The 22,918-nt window shown below is 30.4% G+C and overlaps 1 protein-coding gene, 1 long non-coding RNA gene and 1 pseudogene across 2 annotated transcripts; all 3 read left to right on the top strand.

The window, feature by feature from the left end:
- Positions 1–227: 227 nt before the first annotated feature.
- On the top strand, positions 228–1,268 carry LOC128280688 (uncharacterized). The gene is made up of 2 exons (XR_008270792.1): positions 228–329; positions 1,007–1,268. It is a non-coding gene; the product is annotated as an uncharacterized LOC128280688 (long non-coding RNA).
- A 5,647-nt stretch (positions 1,269–6,915) lies between these two features.
- Positions 6,916–9,048, top strand: LOC108455153 (AP2-like ethylene-responsive transcription factor At1g16060). The gene is made up of 8 exons (XM_017753752.1): positions 6,916–7,037; positions 7,129–7,211; positions 7,343–7,351; positions 7,845–7,933; positions 8,184–8,257; positions 8,345–8,395; positions 8,511–8,590; positions 8,681–9,048. The coding sequence occupies exons 1-8, from the start codon at positions 6,916–6,918 to the stop codon at positions 9,046–9,048; spliced, it is 876 nt and encodes a 291-aa protein (XP_017609241.1).
- A 4,613-nt stretch (positions 9,049–13,661) lies between these two features.
- On the top strand, positions 13,662–17,705 carry LOC108457511 (phosphate transporter PHO1 homolog 3-like; annotated as a pseudogene).
- Positions 17,706–22,918: the final 5,213 nt, after the last annotated feature.

Here is a 22,918-nt window from a genome sequence, read left to right on the forward strand (position 1 = left end):
AAGGGGTAAAAGTTGAATTATAGATTAAAAGAAAATAAAAGGACTAAAAGGAAATTATACAAAAGTATAAATTGAGGCGGTTTACCGCGAAGAAAATCTAATATTTTTTTATGTTTAGTATATTATTATATTATTATATTATTATATAATAAAGATATTTTATGTTTTAATTATATTATATTATATTATATTATATTATATTATATAAACTAAAGAAACAAAAGAAAGGAAATAGAAACAGAATGAAACGAAACAGAGAGCAGGGAGAAAAGAAAGAAAGAAAGGGAGAAAAGAGAAAATTTAAGGTTTGAAGCTTTAAGCTTTAATAGGTAAGTCAATCAAGCCATTTTACTTAATTTTGATGTTTTAGAAGTTTTAGAACAAAGTTTTGATGAAATTAAGTTGATATTTTGAAAGTTATTAGATTTCTAGATATTGTCCATGTTAAATAAAATGATGAATTAAGGGCTAAATTGATAGAAATTCAAGTTAGAAATGATATAAGGATTGAATTGTAAAGTGATTCATAAGTTTTATGCTTTAAGGACTAAATTGAAAGAATTTTGAAATTATGGTTTTATGATGAAAAATAGATAATTATGTCTAAGTTTGGTTAAAAATTGAGTAGAAATAAAGTATGAATTAAGATAGAAAAGTAAGTGAATTTAGTTAGGATTAAATTGAAATTAAAGTAAATCAACATTTTGTACTAAGACTATTTTGGACAGCAGCAGTAGTCTAAGTTTGAAAAATTGCCAAAAATTGTAGAAATTTAATTAGAGGATGAATAAAATATGGAATTAAAGCTTATTGAGTCTAGTTTCTTATAGAAGAAACGATATAAGCAATTGAGTTGTAAATTATGAGATATAATGAATTTTGTGATACAAGGTCAGAATGAATTCGGGTTTCCCTATTCTGATTTTGGAAAATCACCAAAAATTGAAGAAAAATAATTAGAGGTTTAAATTTATATGTTTAGAATTCCTAATGAGTCTATTTTCAGGGGAAATCAACGGGAATATTATCCGAGTTCTGCACTGTGAGATAATTAATTTTTAGTGAAGAAGGGACGAAACTGTCAGACAGCAGAATAGGGGTGAATTTAAAGAATAAACTGTACTTAATGTCTAAACCAAAAATTCTGGAAATTTTATTGTAAGAAGATTTGTAAGTCTAGTTTCAGGAAAAATTAGCGGATCTTGATTTAGAATTCTGTAACTCAAGATATGAATTAGTAATGTATTAATGATTATGAATTGTATTAATTTCAGTAGTCAATGTGGTACCGAAAATCTCGCTAAGAAAGGACAAGACAAAGTCAACGGAGTTAGCTCGAAAATTACGGTTTTATTTCTATAATCCGAACTTAGTCATTATTTATTATATTTATATACATATGGCAATTGTTAGTGATTGAATTATGATGTTTTATAATTGAAATAGATTGATTTTAGTATGCGATGAATTTATTGAATTTATATTGATTGAAATTATATTGATTGAAATTATATTGATTGAATTATATAATATATATGACTTATGTAGAAATTTTAATATTGAATGAATGTTATATTGAAAAATATATTGATTGGAAATATTAGGAAATTGATATGAATATATGAGATTGTGATATATGAATATTTGGTATTGAAAACTGAATTGAATTGTATTGAATTATGAATTAATGTGCATAATTGAAATATATTTGTTGAATTGAATGAAATTGTATTAATTGTGAAAATGGGTAAATATGTGTAATTATCGGAATGAGATATTGATGAAAGAATTATTAAATTGAGAAAGTGAATGAAATACCCTATTAACTAGTCGGGCTGAGTCGGATATAGTTGGCATGCCATAGGATATGGAAGTGTACGGGATTTGCCGGCTTTACCAATCAGGCACTTTATGTGTCGTATTTCAGGCACCTCGTGTGTCGTATCAGGCACCTCGTGTGTCGTTTTAGGCACTTTATGTGTCGTATACTGATCAAGTACTATGTACCGTTTTAGGCACAATGTGTCATACTGGTGTGTTTGGGTTGGAATCCGTGTATCCGTCAAAGTCCGGGTTTGTTAATAGGGGTAAATAAGTGAAAGATAAATTGAATAAATTTGATTGATCAAGCTATTGAAATGAAACGAGAAATTGAATTGAGAATTGAAAATTTAGATATGAAATTGAAAATATGAACCAAAGGTTCATGAAATGATTGGAGTTCGTTTGATGATATATGATGCCACTTGACGAATTGAAATGTGATTTAGATATATGAATCGTATGTATATATTGAAAGCTATCAGGGATAGTAAGTTGATATGATATAAATGAAATTGACTGTTATTGAAATGAATTAAAATGGAATATGATTGATAAGTGTATAGTTGAATATAGTTTAATGATATTGAATTGTGAATAAATTGAGGAAAGCTATACCGAATAGTAAGTGAAAGAACGGAGTAAATAGTAATGGATTTATTTAAGAATTGAACAATTATGTTATTGTGTTTATTATATGAACTGTATAAAATTTATATGGTAAGTAGTTGAAATTTATCTATGAATAAATAATTGCATAATTGTAATTGTTATTATGATCTTAAGTATTTGTTATATTATTAAATGTTCGGATTATAGAAATACCACTTGAGTATACCATACTCAGCGTCAGACGGTTTGTTTCGTCTTGCAGTTAAGTAACGATAGTACATTGAATCAGTATCCCAGGACGATCCCGAATTCATTAAGGTAAAGTATGTTGAGTATTGATAATGGCATGTACCCAGGATGTTTAATGAGAGTCATTTAGGTTGTAAAAGTATTGATGAAATAAGTAAATTATGGTTGGCAACGGTATATAGTATGAATTTTGAAATTTACTAAAAATTCGTAGTGATTCTAAATTAGTTCCGAATTAAATTTACTGTTCATATTAGATCGCAAGGGCCCATTAAAGGGACTACATCTTAAAACTAGGATGTGTGTGAATATTTATTTTAATTAATGACCGGAATTGGACTGTACTGACTGGTAATGTCTCGTAACCTTGTTCCGGTGACGGTATAGGGTTAGGGGACGTTACAGAGATAAACTTATAAATTTTCAGGGACAAAACTAAAAATTTTGTATTAAAAATATTTGAATTAAACTATTAATTTTTCAAAAAAAACTAAAATTACAAATTTTTATTTAATCAAATGTTAAAAAAGCTAATTTTTTTAATTTTGAGGAGGTGCTTTAAAAAAATTTTCCACCTTAGGGGGAAGGACTACGCCTTTGCTGCATGAAGTAATTTTATTTTCATATAAATATTAACTTGCATCAAACCTAATATCAATATATTAATAATAAAAAATGTTATTTTATTTTTAAAAATATTAAAATATTAATATAAAATATTATAATGTTCAATATTATTAAACGAACAATTTAATTATTTATATTTAATAATATAATAAATTATTAATACAATTATTTCAATAAATTATTTATTAATATAATTTTATTTTGTAATCAGCCCAATTTGCTCGTGCCCATACAAAAACAAAAATAAAAAATAAAACCAAATCCAAATCCAAATAAAATAAACAGTCCATTTACAAAAATGTCCAAATTTTATAAGCCCAAAATAATAAAAAAAAAACTAGCCCAAAAAAAAGCCAATAGGCCCAAAACATTTGAAATTTTCGGAAACCCTAGGTTTCCTCTTGTGCCGAAACAGCCTCCAGCATCGTTCCTCTTCATGCCTCCAAGTCCACACGCCACCTACAGCCTCCGTACTTGCAAGTAAAACAAAAAGAACAACAGCACAGAGAAAAAAGAACGATAGCAAAAAACTTTGTATTTTTCTTTTTCTTTATTTTTCTTTCGGCTATAAAAGCCAAAAACAATCGATTTTTTTTTTACGAACACAATACACACGAAATCAATACAAAAAATCAAATATAAAAAAGAGCAATTGGAAACAAAATTTGGAAAAGGTGGTCCTTTTAGTTTTTATTATTTACTTATTTTTCTTCTTTTCCACTTATATTTCTACTAGTTTTTAAGGAAAATAAAAAAGAAAGAATCAAATCTTACCTTTTTTTTGCATTTGCACCGCCGTAAGCGGTTGAGATCCATCGATTCTGATGAAAATCAACGATTAATGGGCTCGGGAAGTCGAAAGCTCAAAAAATTGGCTTTTTTCGATTTTCTACCTATCGTGGACGGCGGCTACCACGGCGGAGGCGTGGCGGTCCGGTGACCAGAGCAAGGCCAGACCGATGGCCGAAAATCGGGGAAGGGGAGAGCTTTTGTGAAATGTTTTAAGGTTTTTTTTTAAAGTGAGTGGTAAATAAATTTTTTGATAGAATTTTGACTTATATAATACCCCATATGGCGTCGTTTTGGGGGCAAGCATTAGACGGGCAAAACGGCACTGTTTCACCTTGACCCGATCTGACCGACCCGGATAAGTCTCAGGATCCACGTGTTTCTGGTAAATGGGTTATTTGTGCAAATAGCCTTTCCGCATTTTCGGCCTGCTTCGATTTAATACCTTTCTGTTTTTTTAATTTCATCACCTAATTTTACTTCATTTTCAACTTGCTCCTTAGACCATTTGAAGAGACGGACGCCTGAAACGGTGCCGTTTTCAATGACCCGAACCCTGACTTGTTTTTCCAGATGAGATCTACTCGCTTAATTGTTGTCCTGGTCTTTCTGATTTTAAAGGGTTTACAATAAGGTCCTTTTTGTTGTTTCTTTTTTTTTCCTACGATTTCGGTTTTGTTGTTTTTAATCCTTAGTACTTTTATTATTTTATAATTTATATCCCCTAATGTCATTTTAATTTTAATCTGATACTTGATTTATTTAACCTCAAATCTTTTTTTTTTAAATTGTTTTATTCATTAGTTTATTTATTCATTTATTTATTATTTCTTCAACCTTATTTAATAATTAAAGTTCATTTACTTATATTTTTATGCGCTTTTACATTTTACTATTATTATCCCACTTAATTAATTTTAGATTTAATTAATTAATGCAGTTGTTTATTTATTGTTTTAGTTATATTATTGCATCATCATCATTATACTATATGTTATATTTAAATGTTTATTCATTTTTATATTGTACCAAATAAAATAAATACATCGTTTTAAATACTATCTTTCTTATTATACACAAACGAAATTTTTAAATAAGGCAATGATCTGCATTTGAAAAGTTGAAAAGTCATACCCTAATTTAGGAGGTTTCGACTTTCTCGTTAAATTTAAATAACTGAATGTCCTTTTTTAAACCATGAAATTTTAATTAAAATATTTTCGGTAATTAGAAAGGTCGTGTTCTAACTTGCGAAATATGATTTCTTTCTAAAACTGAAATAATTATATATCTTTTAAAATAAATAAATTTTTTTGTGCTTATTCCCATTTCGAGGATTTAAGGCATTATGTCCTAATTTACGGGACGTAATCTTTTTTCTCGATTAACATGAAATATGCCCTTCTTTTTGTAAATTTTTTTTAACTAAATAACATTTTAACAAAGGATCGTATTTTAAAATCTCTTCAAAATTCTCAATTTTCGGCACTAAGACATTTATTAATCAATTAGGTACCAATTTTGGGCGTTACGAGGGTGCTAATCCTTCCTCGTGCATAACCGACTCCCGAACCTATTTTCTGGATTTTGTCGACCAAAAATTATCGTTTTAGTAAATTTAAACTTTTATTAAAATGATTGAATTACAAGGTGATCCGATCACACCTAAATAAAAACGATTGGTGGCAACTCCCGTTTTTTCGTTTTCATTTTCAAAATATAAAGTCTACAACCCCCTTTTCAAAAAAATGGTTTCAACAATTTTAATAATAAAATTTGACAATAATAATTTTAAATTTAAATAATATTCTTAATATATTATTAAAAATATTATACTAATATTTTAATAATAAATATATATTAGAATTTATAACTATTTAATAACAAATGTTTTATAGTGTATAATATATTAATATATTATACCATATAAATATGAATATTTGTTTAAAACATATTTAATTTCACTTATCTTTTCCAACTCAAATATGTTACTATACATCCTCATATATGTAATACATCTATTCTAAATTAAATTTTAATTAGTTATCAAGTTTATATATGATATTAGTTATTATAAAATAAACTTTTCTTGCCAAATCATTTTGTAACAAATATATTTATGTTGTGCTTGTTTCACTAAGAATAACTTTTAAAAAATGATTTCAAGAAAAATATCAAAATGACAGAAAATATTTAACGTATAATCATCCAAACACTACAATACTTTTCTAGAAAATCAATTCATTTCCTGAAAATTATTTTCCAAAAATTATTTTCAGTGAACCGAAGGTGACTAGTGAAGTTAGAAAGTAATAAATTCCATGGGCTGAATTTAACCACAAGAAATCTATTGATCTTTGATTTTTTTTTTTCTTTTAGGGATTAACCAGAAATTCACAACTTGATGTTAGGAATAGGAAAATCTAGCAAAACACTAACATCTCTTTAAATGGCAGCATATATTTAACCTTTCCTTCGTTCACTTCCAAAGAGCAAACCGACTTTGCCAGCCAAATTTAAAAGGAATAAACAATCTACATATATATTAGAGCTGGAAAACAGAATATGGACATGTGAAATTTGCATGGACAATGTAAATTTGTCTTTAATTGTTTATTGAATTCATCGACATACTTGTTTTGATTTCAACAATATTTTATGCAAAAAATAACCTAACACAATAGCTCCAAAATTGATAACATATTATATGTGTGTGTGTACATGAATTTATACTGTCTATGGGATCAAGCATCCATAGGAACATCAAAAGCCAGCAAAAGAGAGGAGGAGGAAGAAAACAATTGAGATAAACAAGGAATGGAAATGATAATGGTTAAGGATGAACAAAATGATGACAATCAAGGTATGCAACAAAATGATCAAAGCAGCAATGTTGCAACCACTGTGAAACGAAGCTCCCGGTTCCGTGGAGTCAGCAGGTTTCCAATACCACCCTTTAATTCGAGTATTTCCGATATTTTTTCATCCATGGCTAGCTCTCTATCAATATGAAAAATGAAAAATCAACAGGCATAGATGGACTGGCAAATATGAAGCCCACTTGTGGGATAAGCTCTCATGGAATGTTACACAAAAGAAGAAAGGCAAACAAGGTAAACTATGTATCTACATTGCATTTTAGTTCTTTTTTAAATATAATTTTCAATTTCGGATGCTTATAAACATTATTTGTCTATGTTCTTCCCTTCTTTCGTTCTTTGGAATCGGCTCCGGGATCCTGCAGTGTACCTTGGTGAGTACATCACAAGTTCTTCACTTTTCTAACACATGTACAATCCTAAAGCTTTACTTGATAGGGTGAAAAGAAGATAGAAAGATGAAAAATTGAAAGGGTAGAAAAATAGATGCTTAGTTGATAGGATGGAAAAATTAGAAGGAAGAAGTAATTTTCTTTCATTATGTTGTTTGGTAGAGTTAAAAAAATAAAATAAAACATTTGAAAAATGCATCATTTTGATCTAACATATATTTCTCTCACATTTTCTCTTTTATTCATCATTTCAATTTGAAAAAATTAATTTTATACATTAAAATGGAAAATGATCATCTCATTTATCTTCTTTTCTCTTAACTTTCTTCCCTATCAAACAAGCTCAATTTATTTTCTTTTCACTTTATACTCCCTCCTTCCTTCTCTCTACTTTTCTTCTCAACCAAACACAATCTAAATGTCTTATATATGTTAATGTGAAAAGACAATGATATCTTATATGAAATTTGATCAGGTGCTTATGATGATGAAGAAGTTGCTGCAAGAGCATATGATTTAGCTGCACTTAAGTATTGGGGTACATCAACTTCCACCAATTTTCCAGTATGTATATCTTATATTCTCATTTAACAAATTTGATTATCTTCTAGATTCAGTTTAAAGTGTTGGATACAGACATATATTCAACACCATTATATTCATTTTTCTAATTACTTTAATGTATTTGGAGGGTCATATCTCGTATTCATGTCCAAAAATCTGTTGGATACGAATTTTATTTAGTTGGAGCAACATAGTCTTAATTAAAGTAGTATACTTAAACAACATCTAACTCACTCAATGGTTTCTGCAGATATCATATTATGAAAAAGAGATTGAAATAATGCAAACTGTAACCAAAGAGGAGTTCTTGGCCTCATTAAGAAGGTAAACACTTGATCTATCAAGTCATAAACTAACATACTTATCTAAAGGCTAAATAGTTAATATCCATTGGGTTTTTCTTTATTACAGAAAGAGCAATGGGTTCTCAAGAGGAGTATCCAAGTACAGGGGAGTTGCAAAGTACTTTTCTTGATAATCTGGTGACCTATGCTCTTATATATTTGGAGGATCATATCCTCGTACATTTGAGACACATGTATTGCAAGCTAAAGATTCCTTTGGATAAAACTTGCAGGCACTACTATCACAATGGAAGATCGGAAGCTAGAATAGGGAGAGTGTTTGGAAACAAATATCTAAACCTTGGCAGTTACAGTAAGTTCCTATACTTTCCTGTGTTAAAAATATGTCAACTTTTCAGCCATGGTTCATGGTTGAAAACTGTAACGGTTATATGATTTGCAGACACACAAGAGGAGGCTGCTCGTGTGTACGATATTGCGGCAATCAAATGTAGAGGGATTAATACCGTGACCAACTTCGATTTAAGTACTTATGCTGGCTGGTTAAGGCCCGAATTGACCAATAATACGGAAACAGAATCAGTACAATCAACAAGTTGTTACAGTCGACTAGAACAATCTAAGCCCTCAATCCACTACCCTTTTGCTGTAGATCACTTCAACTCACTAAAGCAAGAACATGTTGAAACCAAACTCCCAGTAAACAATGTCAAATCATACAAGTCTTCATCGCCTACTGCATTAAGTTTGCTCCTTCGATCTTCGGTATTTCAAGAACTGGTAGAAAAGAATGCAAATAATCGAAAATAATTTTATTACACACAAATATTACACAATACAAATACAATTTTTTTTCTCTCTATACTAGCTGCTGCTAGTTTTTATCTCACACTTTTAATTTTTCTTCACTACATATATTACACTAACCTTATAGTTTTCCTAAACCGACTCAAAGGCTGGTGTAATAAGCTTGTGAAGCTTCCAGCAAATCCATGCCTATCCAATATGCTTCAACGCCAACTCTTTGTTTATCCTTGTCATTAAGGAAACTTTAAACAAGCTTCCTTGTTGCTGTTTTGCCACCTTTGTAAACCAATTTAATGCCATGTTTTAAGTCAACTTATACAGCCACTCTTGGCTTCAAGCTTTGCCGACATTGGGAAGTCGGTTTTACTTCTAACGCGCTCCCTCAAACCGAGCTTTTTATTCCAAGAGTTTGTGAAATATATTTACTTTCAATGGCTTCATAAAAATGTCTACTAGTTGATCTTCCATTCTACAGTAAAGTAATTTCATTTTTTTTTTCTTCACTTGCTCTCAAATAAAATGATACTTTGTATTAATATGTTTGCTTCAACTATGAGACATTAAATTTCTTTTAAGAGATATTGTGTACTTGTCAACATAAATTGTAATTGGACCTTCTTGTATAATAGATAATTCACTCAAAATATTCTTCGACCAAATAGCTTAGCACATGCACGTTGCAACAACCTTGTATTCTGCTTCACATGTTGAGAGAACTACTATTTTTTGCTTTTTCAATGACAACGAAAATGTTGCAGAGCCAATATGGAATAAATATACAAATTTGTTTTTGCGATCATCGAAGTCACCACCATAATCACTATTTGAATAACCAACCAATTTTGAACTTTGTGAGTGCATATAAAATAAACCATGATCCATCGTACTTTTGACATATTTCAAAATTCTCTTTGTTGCAATCAAGTGATTTTGTTTTAGCTTCTCCATGTATCTACGAATTAATCTCATTGCGTACATGATGACTGGTCGTGTAATAGTCAAGTACATTAAACTTCCAACAATGCTTTTAAACAACGTTTGATTTACCAACTCTCTAGTTGAATCAACACTTAATTTCATGCCCTGTTTTGCTGGCGTGGCTACAGGCTTGCAGTCTTTCATTCTGAATTTATTTAAAATTGGCTACATGCTTGCAATCCTTCATTCTGAATTTATTTTAAAATTTGTTTTGCATACTTTTTTTTAGACACAAATATATCATCTTCTATTTGTTTCACTTTGACTCCTAGAAAGTATGACATTTCACCAATATCTGTCATTTCAAATTCTTTAATTATAGCTTCTTAATGTCATTGAACATATCTGAATTGTTTCCCGTGAAAATGATATCATCCACGTATAAACACACGATCATTATGTCACCAACTCTATATTTCTTCATATATGAAGCATGCTCGTATGGACTTTTCATGAACCCGTTCTTCTAAAAGTATTCATCTATTTTTGTGTTCTATGTTATTGGGGCTTGCTTTAGTCCATATAAAGCTTTCTTTAAGCGATAGACTTTGTCTTCTTATCCTTGTTTGCTATATTCAAGTGGTTGTTTGATGTAGACTTCTTCTTCTTCTAGGTAGCCATGAAGGAATGCTTACTTCATGTCCATTTGATAAATCTTCCATTTATTTTGTGTTACAATTGTTGTCAAGTCTTATAGTGTCAATTCTAATGACTGAAGTAAAGAATTCATCATAGTCCACTACATGTCTTTACTTGTACCCTTTCACAACTAGCCTTGCTTTGTATTTCTCCACTTTTCTTTCTTTATTGGTCTTCATTTTGTACACCCATTTGACTATGTCATTTTGGCAAATTTGTTAACTCCCATATGTCATTTTTTCTTATTGCTACAATTTCTTCATACATTGTCTTCTTCCATTTGACATATTCAATTGTTTCTTCATATTTTATTGGATCATATTTTTTCTTTAAACAAAATAAAGAATAATCAAGTGTTGTTTCTATGGCTTCTATGATATCCTAAATATCACGTAAACTACGCATTATTACAGGTGCTTCCTCTGAGCTACTACTGCTGCTGCTTAGTGATGATATTGTTGTAGGAGTTGTTGCAATAGGACTTGGTGGAGGACTTCGATCATCACCTTGTTCATCTTGATTGATGAAGTCATCGCCTTTATCATCATTGAAAAATAATCCTTCAATATTCACTACAGGAAAATAGGGCTTTAGCGGTGTTTTATCAAAAAAAGCCGCAAAAATTGTAAAACATAGAGCAATAGCGGCGTTTTTGGTAAAACGCCGCTAAAAACTGAGCATTAGTTGCTCTTTTGGTAAAACGCCGTTAAAAACCAGAGCATTAGCGGCGCTTTTGGTAAAACGCCGCTAAAATTCATATAACTCCTAAAATCCTAACCCCAAAAAAATCATAAACACTAATTTATAACCCCTAAAATAGTAAACCCCTAAACCCTAACAAACCCTAAATACTAAATTATAACCTCTAAAACCCTAAACGCAACAATAGGTGCATTTTTAATGGCGCTAGGTTATAAACGCTGCTAGTGTTAAATTATTTTGTTCAAAACTTCGTCGTTTAGCTGTCTTATTTTTTACCCATACCTGATACACTTAAGATTTTTCCCGTTTTTCCCCAGTTCTATTTCCCCGTTCTTCCTCATCCTAAATCCCTAAAGTATTATCACCCATTCCCAAATTCGACATCCTAAATCCCTAACGAATTTAATAATAATAATAAAGTAATTTTAACAATTAAACTTAAATTCAGAAATTTGAAACATAGAGGAATTAAATTCTTAAGAATAGAAATATAATGACTAAATTTTAATTTTACTGAAAAGTACAAATACTTATCTCATATTTTAGCATTTCTGATTAAGTGATTTAGTATTCAATTTGTTAAAGTATGTTAAGAGAATTACTTTTTCTTTTTAAGATTTAACACTCCTATCTGAAAAAATATTATTTAACTCGTATATTTGTTAAAAGTTTATATAAAAATTAATTTAAAAGTTTATATAAAATTAATTGTTATTTTGGTTATAATCATAAAGTTAATTGTGTTTCAAATTTTTATTTTATATATATATATAAATACATTCTTATAACTTAATTTATATGTGAGAGGGTAAATTAATAATTTCACAACTGAATTAATATATCTGATTAACCCATAACACCATCTTAATAAAAAATAACTATAATTATAAATTTTTCTTTCCATTTATATGATTCAACTAAAAATATTTTTAATATTTAATTTATATAGACAAACAATTATTGCACTCAAATTGATATAAATTATAAAATTACAATTAATTTAATTTAAAACTCGATTCGAAAGATGTTTTGAATTAAGTAAAGTAAAATAATCATACTAGAATATGGCACACTCATTGAATTTTTATGTAACAAAATTAATAAAATTTGATGTAATAACCAAGATGCCATTTATATAAAAATCTAAACAACTAATGCGGACCATACTTAAAAGAATAATGCTTATATTAATAAAATTTCCGTAATATTTAATTATTTTAGTACATATGCATAATTTCCATGATTAACTTTATATCACATAATGTTATTAATGATAAAAGATCTTTTTATTTTTATCAAAATAATATTTTATATGAAACTAATAAATGTGATTTTATAAAATTATATAAACTAATTTTGTTATTATATATGTAATGTGCAACAGTATTTTATTAATAAAATTTTATTTTAATTTGAATAGGTTTAATTGATTTTAACAATAATTTTAAGGGGTTAGTGGCGCTAGCATGTAAACGCCGCAAAAGAGTGGAATTAACGGCTTTTTTTTATAAACGCCACAACCTTCATTTTTTTTAACCAAAACTCCCTCATCTTAGTTTCATCCAATTTATTCCAAGTGCTCCCGATAGATGTTCTTTTTCCCCTTAACAAAATTTCCCCCATACCATCTCTTCTCTTTTAATCCCTAAATTTTCATCCCCAAATTCCCAAACCATTTGCCACCGAAGACGCCGACCGGACCACCTGGTGCATCGCCCTCGACTAACCTCTCTGCTGCGTCGCCATCGCCGTCGGTCTCTACTCCTAAAAAATAACTTTTGCTTACCCGCTCATTGCTCCCTGTTCTTGTCATCTATGTTGCTCGCCCTAAATCTCCCAAATAAAATTTAGCTACTCTTTTTCTCTCGTTACTCTTTCTCTCGATCCTTCGTTTCTTTTCACTGTCTAGATATATCCGCCTCTCTCATCTTCATAAGTACTCTCACTTTGAATACCCCATTTTCTTATTGATTTTGCAGATGTTTATACGTTTGGTTGTTGTTGAAGAAGTGCTACTACCATGGCTACAAAGAAGAGCGTTGGGGACTTAAAGAAGCTGATTTGAAGGGAAAGAAAGTATTTGATGGGTCATGGTTCTAAAGTCATCCTCTCTAGTCATTTGGTACCTTCTGTTTATTCCTTTTCTTTAGATTTGATTTCTTTAATAAAAATTTTCTTTTGATCCCATATTTGGCTTCAAACAAGGGACCGAGCTTGGTTATCGAGAAGTTTTGCTCCTGAGTTTCGGTCTTGCAGCTTTAGCACTGGCCAGTGTCATCTCAAATCTTGATATGGAAATGGACCCTAAAACAGGAGATTACAAAGCACTAACTGAACTGCTTCCCCTAATATTGGTCACAGTAAGACTTACTGAACTAAACTGATGTACATTCCTTGATCAATCTTCTTATTTTAAACCTTTCTTGAAACTCAGCATGTTCCTTTTTTTTTTGTTTTTTGTCTCTGCAGCTTGCACTTGTTATATTAATCTTCCCATTCAACATCCTATACCATTCAAGTCGCTTTTTTTTTCTCACAACTCTGTTCCACGGTATTTGTGCTTCTCTTTACAAGATAAATTACTGAAGGAAAAATGACTAAAGCTCAAAGAAATGGCTGGAATTTAAGAACCAAACAAATATACATATTCATGGGTGCATATCTCTTTGTTGCAGGTCAAATTCCAAGATTTCTTCTTGGCAGATCAGTTAACTAGTTAGGTAAAAGAGTGTGGTCTGATCTAAGCATGAATCTTCTACAATTACAACTTACCATCTTTAGATGGAAAAAAGGGTTATAGGAAATGTAGTTATGACTGTTTTATTGTAGGTGCAAGCCTTGAGAAGCCTGCAATTCTATATTTGCTATTATGGTTGGGGAGACTATAAACATAGACAGAACACTTGCAAAATGAACGATGCTTTCAACACTTTCTACTTAGTTGTTGCAGTAGTTCCATATTGGTCCCGTTTACTTCAGGTATTTCTTCCAACTTAGATGAAATTATTAAGCTTCTTATCAGCCTTGGAGACTTAAAAACTTAAGTTCCTTGTGTAATATCAGTGCCTCAGACGCCTACATGAATAGAAAGATCCAATGCAAGCATACAATGGATGAAGTACTTTTTGACAATTATTGTTGTTTGCACAAGGACTGCTTATAGCCTGAATGCAGGAACTGGGTGGAGAATTGTAGCTTAGATCTTTTCAACCATAGCAGCTATCTATGGTATGTATTGGGACCTTGTTGTCGACTGGGGGCTTCTTCAATGCCACTCTAAAAACCGTTGGTTGAGAGATAAATTGCTTATTCCTTACAAAGGTGTATATTTTAGGGCCATGGTAAGAAGAAAAACATGTGCTAGTTCTAATTGATAATGAGACTTTGCAGCATTGAGTAAGTAATTAAATTGGTGGATGCAGGCATTGAATATATTGCTGAGATTTGCATGGATGCAAACAGTGTTGAATTTTAAGGTGTCTTTCACAGAGAAACATTAGCTGCTATTGTTGCCAGTCTAGAGATCAATCGTCGCGGCATCTGGAATTTCTTCAGGTTAACTTTTAGATCAGCCTTGTGTTTATTCAATTAGAACCATTTATGTTTTCAGACCAATATAAAGATTCTGTATAAGAATTTGAAGCCTCTGAACATTGTGATAGCCATTTCCTATTGAAAATGAGCAGGTTGGAGAATGAACATTTGAACAATGTTGGCAAGTTCCGTGCATTTAAATCAATACCATTGCCTTTCAACTCTGAAGATGACGAAGATAGGGATGTTTAGGCTGCTGCAAAAAATAAGAAATATTGGAAGCAGAAAGCAAAGATGGAAAAAAAATTGTAAGAGAAACAACTAGCAATGCAATTGTTTCGGTGTAGATTTTTTAAACTCTTTGCTAGTTTGGATTAGTTCATTAGATTGCTTCATTCTTTTTATGTCACGTCTGCTAAGAGTGTTGTTGAATCCTAATTGTCTTTATTTGTGTATAATTTTGTTGAATCAAACAGTTATTGATTGCTTAGAAAAACAAAGTGCTTGAATGGAAGTTCTTAGAATATTTTAAAATTCAGATTTAAATATTTTTTTAAAATTTGCTGACTTAACATTTTAAAATACTCATTTATTTGCAGATTGTTTCTATTGAAAAATTACAGAAATTTAAAATAAACTTAAAAAATACACTTGTTAATGCACTGATTTTTCACAGTTTTCTTCTTCTATTTCAGGTATTTTAAGCTTCTCTTTTACACTTGATATGGATGTTGGGGAGTTCATTGTTCTTGTTCCATACGTAAAGCAAGTAAAGGTTTGTCTTACTCTTTCATAATCTACTTGCATAATGTAATTTATATCTTTTAGTTTGCCTGTCCTAATATCTTGATTTAACTTGTGCACTTTATAGCATTGGATATCGATATTTTATTTGAAAGGGCCTAAAATTAACTAATTCGAAAAGTATTGGTCAAATTAAAATATAAGAACTAAATGCATAACTTTAAAAAATACTCATGATCTTCATTGAGGAGATAAAGATTAAAAGGTCTCTAAGGTTTCCTTTTGATTCTATTAATTATTCATGATCTTCTATCTTTATTCATTTTCTTAAACAAAAACTATTAATTTAAGCATTAAAGAGTGATTGAAATGCAAACTTTGCTTGTTGTCCCTAGTTGCATCGGCAAACCATAGGTGCCTTAATTGAGTATGCTATCAGCAGTAGTTTATATCCCTACTGGTAGAGTCTTTCCAAATCAAGTAATTTGGATTAGAACTGAGACTGCAAAGTATGCATGAATTCTGTCCATTGGTTCAACTCCCATTAAAATAAATGGATGCCCATATTCCAACTCCAGTGCTTTCCCATCTTAAAGCCAAGCAGAGTAAAAGCTTGGACCACTAGCATTGTGATGTCAAGAAGCAGTTGTAATACTTTGGTTAAATGGAGTTGCCTCGCAGAGGTTGGATCAAATTAAATACGGATGATTAATTATTATTCATGTTTGAGTGTTAATTACTTACAATATAGATTTAAATATAAATATTAAGTATTGAACACATGACTTTCTTTTTTAATATAATTATAAATGTTTTTATCGATTTTATGAGTTTTATTCAAATCGAAGATTATATCAAATAATAACTGATCCGAAATTCATTACTTGCCAAGTAACATAGTGGATTTAGAATACTTTTCTGCTACTATTTTTAGAACAGTAAGCCAAAAAGTTTAACGCCAACACGAAAAGACTCGAAATTAAATCTAGAAATCTCCATCTTGTATGTGCTTCAGAGAATTGGTAAAGGTAGATAGAAACTTCAAATCAACAGAAAGATATCGGGTTAATTCTATTATTAGTTCCTATACTTTGCGAAAGTTATGCATTTAGTTCTTATATTTTAATTTGACCAATACTTTTCGAATTAGTTAATTTTAGGCCCTGTACTATTTTAAATTTTAAAATTTTAGTTCTTTTCTTCTTATCGCCTGCGTAGTTTGACTTTGCTACTTGTTTTTAGCTTTGCTGCTATTTATCATCTTTTTTTTTCTTTTTTAAATTCTTGTATTTGCTCTAGTTTTGCTGTGTGATTGTTTGTCTATTTTGTGTTTTTTTGTTGTTAGTGTTGTGTTATAATTTGTTCCAAAGTTAGATTTCAAATTTTTAGATTTATAATTAGGGCTTATTGGATTTACTGGTATTTTTAGTCAAATCTAACTGTTCATCAGACCCTGATATTACCTTTTGTTCTTGTAATTTTAGATATTAGAACTAAAGAATAATTTCTATATATATAACGTTAAACAACAGTAGGAGGTAAAATATAGTTTGGGGTAGAATTGAGCAAAGGCTTCAGAACTGTGATTTTGAGTTGAGTATCACAGCTGTGAACTAATTTTCTCATCAAATACCATAATCTCATGGACATTTATATGCAGGAATTGGAGAGAAGAAGAGAAGAACATGAAGAATTGCTCTTGGCAGAAAGGGTGTGAGAGAATATGGGTGATTAAGTCAAATGGAGAAAGGGATATCATTTCCTTGTTGTGTGCAAGTGTTTTCTCCCTGAGACATGCAAGGAACCTGACATCAAGAATGGTTCAACTTAAAGATGCTTCCTTGTACTCATTCTCATACTGTTTATATTTGCCAATGATTTCAAGTAGGATACTAAGAATTTCCTGTACTATTCTTTCTGATTGCATATAAAATAGTTTGCTCATTAGAACCTTCATTTTCTCTTCTTTTATTTATTTGTATAAATCATTTTTCTCTGTTTAGTGACACAACGAATCTTTGAACATAATTTCTATTGAGTTATATATAAATGATTTTTAAAAATTGTGTATAGTTTAAAGTTCAAATTTCAAAATAAAACATAATATAATATTTATCATATAAAATAAATATTATTTAATTAAAATATATTTTTAAAGTTTATATTTTTAGATGCGTTTGTAAAAAAGCGTCGCTAAAGGTTTATTATATAGTGCAGTGCGTTTTTTAAATAAACTATAGCGGCGTTTTTTGCGACGCTTGTGAAAACGCCGCTAAAGGCTAAAAAACGCCGCTAAAAGTCTATTCTCCTGTAGTCATTTTTTTCTTCTTTGCTCCATGTCTAGTAATCAGCTTTATCGAATTCAACATCTCTTGAAATAATAACGTTCTTGATGAGAGGGTTGTATAGTCCAATATGTGTTGCTTCTTTTTCATAACAAATGAAAATGCATTTTACCCCTTTATCATCAAGGTAATCAGACATTTCTATTAAACTTAGACAGTCCAAACAATTAACCACTTTAGATCCCAACAATATATATATATAAATATATATATATATATATATATATATATATATACATTAAGGAAAAGTGTTAATTCTATTAAAAGGATAACAAAAAAAAAAAAAAAGCAAAGTACGACAAATTAATCCCAAGCCAATAAGCTTTCCCATTAGACTATGTCCTAAGACCCTTAACTTCATTGGTGCTAGAAAGTTGATGCATATATGCATATAAGCAAGGGGGCAATTATGTTGTTAGGTGTACATAGTTGATGGATATATGTAATATTGACATTAGAGGACAAGTAAGAACTTTAACCCCTCTCAAAATGATAAATTAGTATTTTAAATTTATGTAAAATTTATAAAATTATAATATAATATTAAGATAAAAATTAACTTTTAATCTCTTAAAATATTATAATTCAATTTCAATCTTTAATATAAAATTTTAGGTTCACTGTGCTAGATTGTGAATCAAATTTCACCAATAAACATAAAAGTAAACAAATAAGTGAACAACAAAGACTATATAGAAAAATGATATATAAAAAATCAGATTCAAGTATGCCAAATTGAAATGAAAGTACAAAGAAATATGTAGTTTCAACTTTAGACACCCAAAATGATGCTGATAGTACAAACAAAAATATTAAGACTGACTGAATAAATAATGTATATGCTAATAACACTGACCAAACAAGTATACAAATAAACATAGAGAGATAATCCAAACTCGAATGAAAATAAGAATAAAGTGATGATTCCAGTGAAAGCTATGTTGTCAATGCCTCCACTTTCACCTCCTATAAATTTTAAGATGGAAAATGGGAGAGAAAATTACGATGAATTAGCACTAGGAAAAGGTAATTCATGCTAATACCAATATATGATCCCCTTTTTTTCATATTTTAATCCTTAAATTAGACAGCTCGATTCGACGGGTAGAGTTGGTTTTAGGTTAAATTAATATTATTTTTAGATTCTAAAAGCTTCAGATAATTTTAAGTTTAGATAAATTTCCTTCTCAAATTGTATGTATTTGAGTTAAGTTTTTCATTTCATGCCCAATGAAAATACCAAAAGAATGAAAATGTTTTTTTCAAAAAGAAAATTATAGATATGCTTTGCTACCTGTTAGCTAGTGGGTGGAGCAGATGTGGGAGAAGTAGCTATAGCAACAAAACATAATCCAATGTATAAGTAATTAGTTTCTGATCAAAATTATGAAAAATTCAACCATAAAGCCAAAAAGTACAAACAATATGAATGAAGAACTAAATAAAAATAAAAGATATGCTTTGTTGCCTGATGGGGAAGGAGATGGTGTGGGAGTAGCTGTAGTATGAACACATAATGATATTATGGATAATTAGTCTCTGATAAAAAAAAAAAAAATTATATGAATGGTTCAGCCATATCTTACTATTTAAAATTAAAATTAAAATTATTGATGGATCTCTAGCTCAATTCTATTGTTGTTATTTCAAGAATCAAGAAAACTTGAGCTTCAACGTGCTCAAGCAGGTATTATATTCCTATTTAAAATTTTAAAGTTCTTAACTAGTAGTAGGATGGATTTAAAAATTTTAATGAGAGCAACCATTAAATTAAGATTTTTAAATAAAAAGTTTAAAAGCTATATTTTTAAATTATCGATTCAATTTCTTTGTCTAAATCGATATAGCGGCTGATTTTCGGTTTTTTCTACGAAATAAAGAGGATGGCTAGAAACACTGACCGGGGATGCAGCCGTTGATCTCATCAGTGACACCGCACTGACGAGTGATCCTAAGAGCTCCATCGATGGGGATGTTGAAAGAAGTAAGCAAAGTAGGGTTGTCTAAGAGGCTGCAAAGGCAAGTAAGTTGAGTAGCGACGGCTTGTTTGAGAGGGTCACAGCAATTGTCTTGCAGTTGGAGAGTGGCTTTGTTGAAGTAAGGAGCACAAGACATGAAGCATTCGCAACCGTAACCGTCGCCATCTTCGTCCCCAATATCACAAGGACCGCCACCATCAACATCTTTTGAGCCATTACGTTTTTCCCAATTACTCTAATTCCACTCTGCGTGTAGATGTCGCTGCCTTCTCCTGGCTGCTCCACCATTGCTTGTATACTAATATTTTTGGAGCTTTTTGATCAGAGTTTAAAACAAGCATTTGGTTCAATACGGACATATTAAAATGTTAGAATAGAATATTATTTTGTGTCGATAATTAAATGGTACTCCATAGATTAGGAACTATATTACATGATTTTTTAAAATGAAAGTGTTACATGGTTTTATTCTCCACAATAAAAACTATTTAGTCAAAAGCATGTTTAAAACACAAATACAGTGCAATATTGTATGTAATTCTAATATTTTAGAATAATTTTTCATTTTATTATATATTAATTTTTATAACATGTACATGTTTATACTTTTATTTTTAATAAAATATTATTATTTCATAGTAATTGTTAAAAATAATTGATATGAATTATACTTAAAAATAGAAATTTCCAATTTTACAATATTAAAATAAGTATATATATTTATACACATTGTTATGCCCAAAAACTAGATTGGAAAAACAGTGCAAAGAACAAATATAAGCTGAAAATAGATTAAAAATGATGAATAGATTTAATGGAAGCTTCTTAAATCATCAGAAAATGGTGGGTGTTCCTTGCTTGGGAAAGGATGATTATTATTAGTTTACTTTTTATAAGTGAAACCATTAGTCTTGTTAAATTATTTAATTAGTGCTATAAAAGAATATGTGAAAATAAAATAAAATAAACACATAGATTTTAACGTGGAAATCCTTTGGGGAAAAAATTACGAGCAAAGGAGAAGAAAATTCACTATATCGAATTCGAATTAATTATAAGAGGAATAGACTATGTCTATTTATAGGCTTGTAAAGCCATATTCTAGTAAGACTGAAACACCTTATTCTAATCAATATCAAATAGATGAATTTAATAAGGTTTAAAAAACCTTATTCTAAAATAAAATAAAATAAGTGTAATTCTATATGGATTCTTCTTTTATTTTATTTTACCACTGTATTTTATTTAAATAAGGATTCAGGTCACTTAATTTTAACAATCTCCACCTTGACACGAATTCTCAATAAACAAGTTCTTCATCGCGAACTCTTAACGAACAAGTTCTCCACCTCTTCCATACCAAATAGCTTCTTTACAAGCCTCAGTAATCGCCATATACTCAGCTTCAGTAGTAGACAAAGCGACTGTAGTTTGCAAAGTGGCTTTCCAACTGATTGCACAACCTCCGATTGTAAAGACATAACCTGTAAGAGATCTTCTTCTATTAAGGTCTCCAGCAAAATCGGCATCAACATACCCAATGACTCCATCTGTAGTTCTTTCAAATTGTAAGCAAACATTAGTAGTACCTCGCAAGTATCTTAAAATCCACTGAACTGCTTTTCAATTTTCTTTACCGGGATTCGCCATATATCTGCTAACTACACTAACTGCATATGATAAATCTGGACATGAACAAACCATAGCATACATGAGAGATCCCACTGCACTAGAGTATGAAACATATGACATGTACTCAATCTCATCATCTGATTGTAGAGACAAAGCCGATGAAAGTCTGAAACGGACTGCTAAAGGAGTACTAACACGTTTAGCACTCTGCATATTGAACTTGCAAAGAACTTTCTCAATGTACCCCTTCTAACTTAGGTACAATTTACCTGCTTTTCTATCTCTGAGAATCTCCATACCAAGTATCTTCTTTGCTGGTCCTAAATATTTCATCTCAAATTCTTCACTTAGTTGGGCTTTAACATTTCTTATCTCTCATTTATCTTTTGCTGCATCAACATGTCATCAACGTAAAGAAGTAGATACACAAAACAAACATCACTATTTTTGTAACACCCCTAACTCGTGACCGACGCCGGTGTCGGACACGAGGGGTTAACGAGACAAATCCTCTTAAAGTACCGACCAATTTGGCATTTCTGGACAGGCTGGAAAACTGCGTCACCGTCGCCTTAAAAATCATATCTCGAGTTCCAAAACTCGGAAACTGGTTTCGTAAATTTTCCCTGAATTTAGACTCATATACCCATCCATGGATTTATTTTTAGAATTTTGGTTGGGCCAATTGGTACAGTTTATTAGTTAAAGTCACCCATGTTACAGGGATCGACTGCTCTGACCTCCGCGCGTTACAACTTGAATATCTTTCTGTACAGGGCTTTAATACTGGTACCGTTTGTTTCTAATGAAACTAGACTCAAAATGGAATCTGTACATATAAGGCATGACTCCTAATTCTTTCTGGATAATTTATGGTAAATTTTCAAAGTCGCGACAGGGGACCCAGAAATCGTTCTGGCCCTGTCTCACGAGAACTTTAATATTTCCCAGTATACTGCTCATATGGTCGTTTCGTTTCGTCCATATAAAAATAGATTCATCAAGGTTCAGTTCCATAATTTACTCACTATTTAATTCTACTTATACTATTTTTAGTAATTTTTCAATCTCATCTCACTGCTGCTGTCCGCAACAGTTACTGCAGTAGACTATGCCAATTTCATGAATTTTTCCTTGGCCTTAATCATCCATCATACATGACACAAATTATGGCCACCTTAACAAAATTTGAGTTTCTAAGACTCGTGGCTATAGGTTCTAACATCCCACTCGGCGACCACATAGGCCATTTTCACATGGCTTAAAGTTTACAACCCACAATTCGACAAAATATAATAGCCTATACATGCCAAATGTTCT

Source organism: Gossypium arboreum, chromosome 9, assembly GCF_025698485.1.
Source record: "Gossypium arboreum isolate Shixiya-1 chromosome 9, ASM2569848v2, whole genome shotgun sequence".
Lineage (NCBI taxonomy): Eukaryota > Viridiplantae > Streptophyta > Magnoliopsida > Malvales > Malvaceae > Gossypium > Gossypium arboreum.

Excerpts from the sequence above, each read along its gene's own strand:
- LOC108455153 (XM_017753752.1), top strand. The coding sequence starts at position 6,916 with ATGGAAATGATAATGGTTAAGGATGAACAAAATGATGACAATCAAGGT. Across the intron at positions 7,038-7,128 it reads CGGTTCCGTGGAGTCAGCAG|GCATAGATGGACTGGCAAAT; the intron begins GTTTCCAATACC and ends AAAAATCAACAG. Across the intron at positions 8,591-8,680 it reads TCTAAACCTTGGCAGTTACA|ACACACAAGAGGAGGCTGCT; the intron begins GTAAGTTCCTAT and ends TATGATTTGCAG.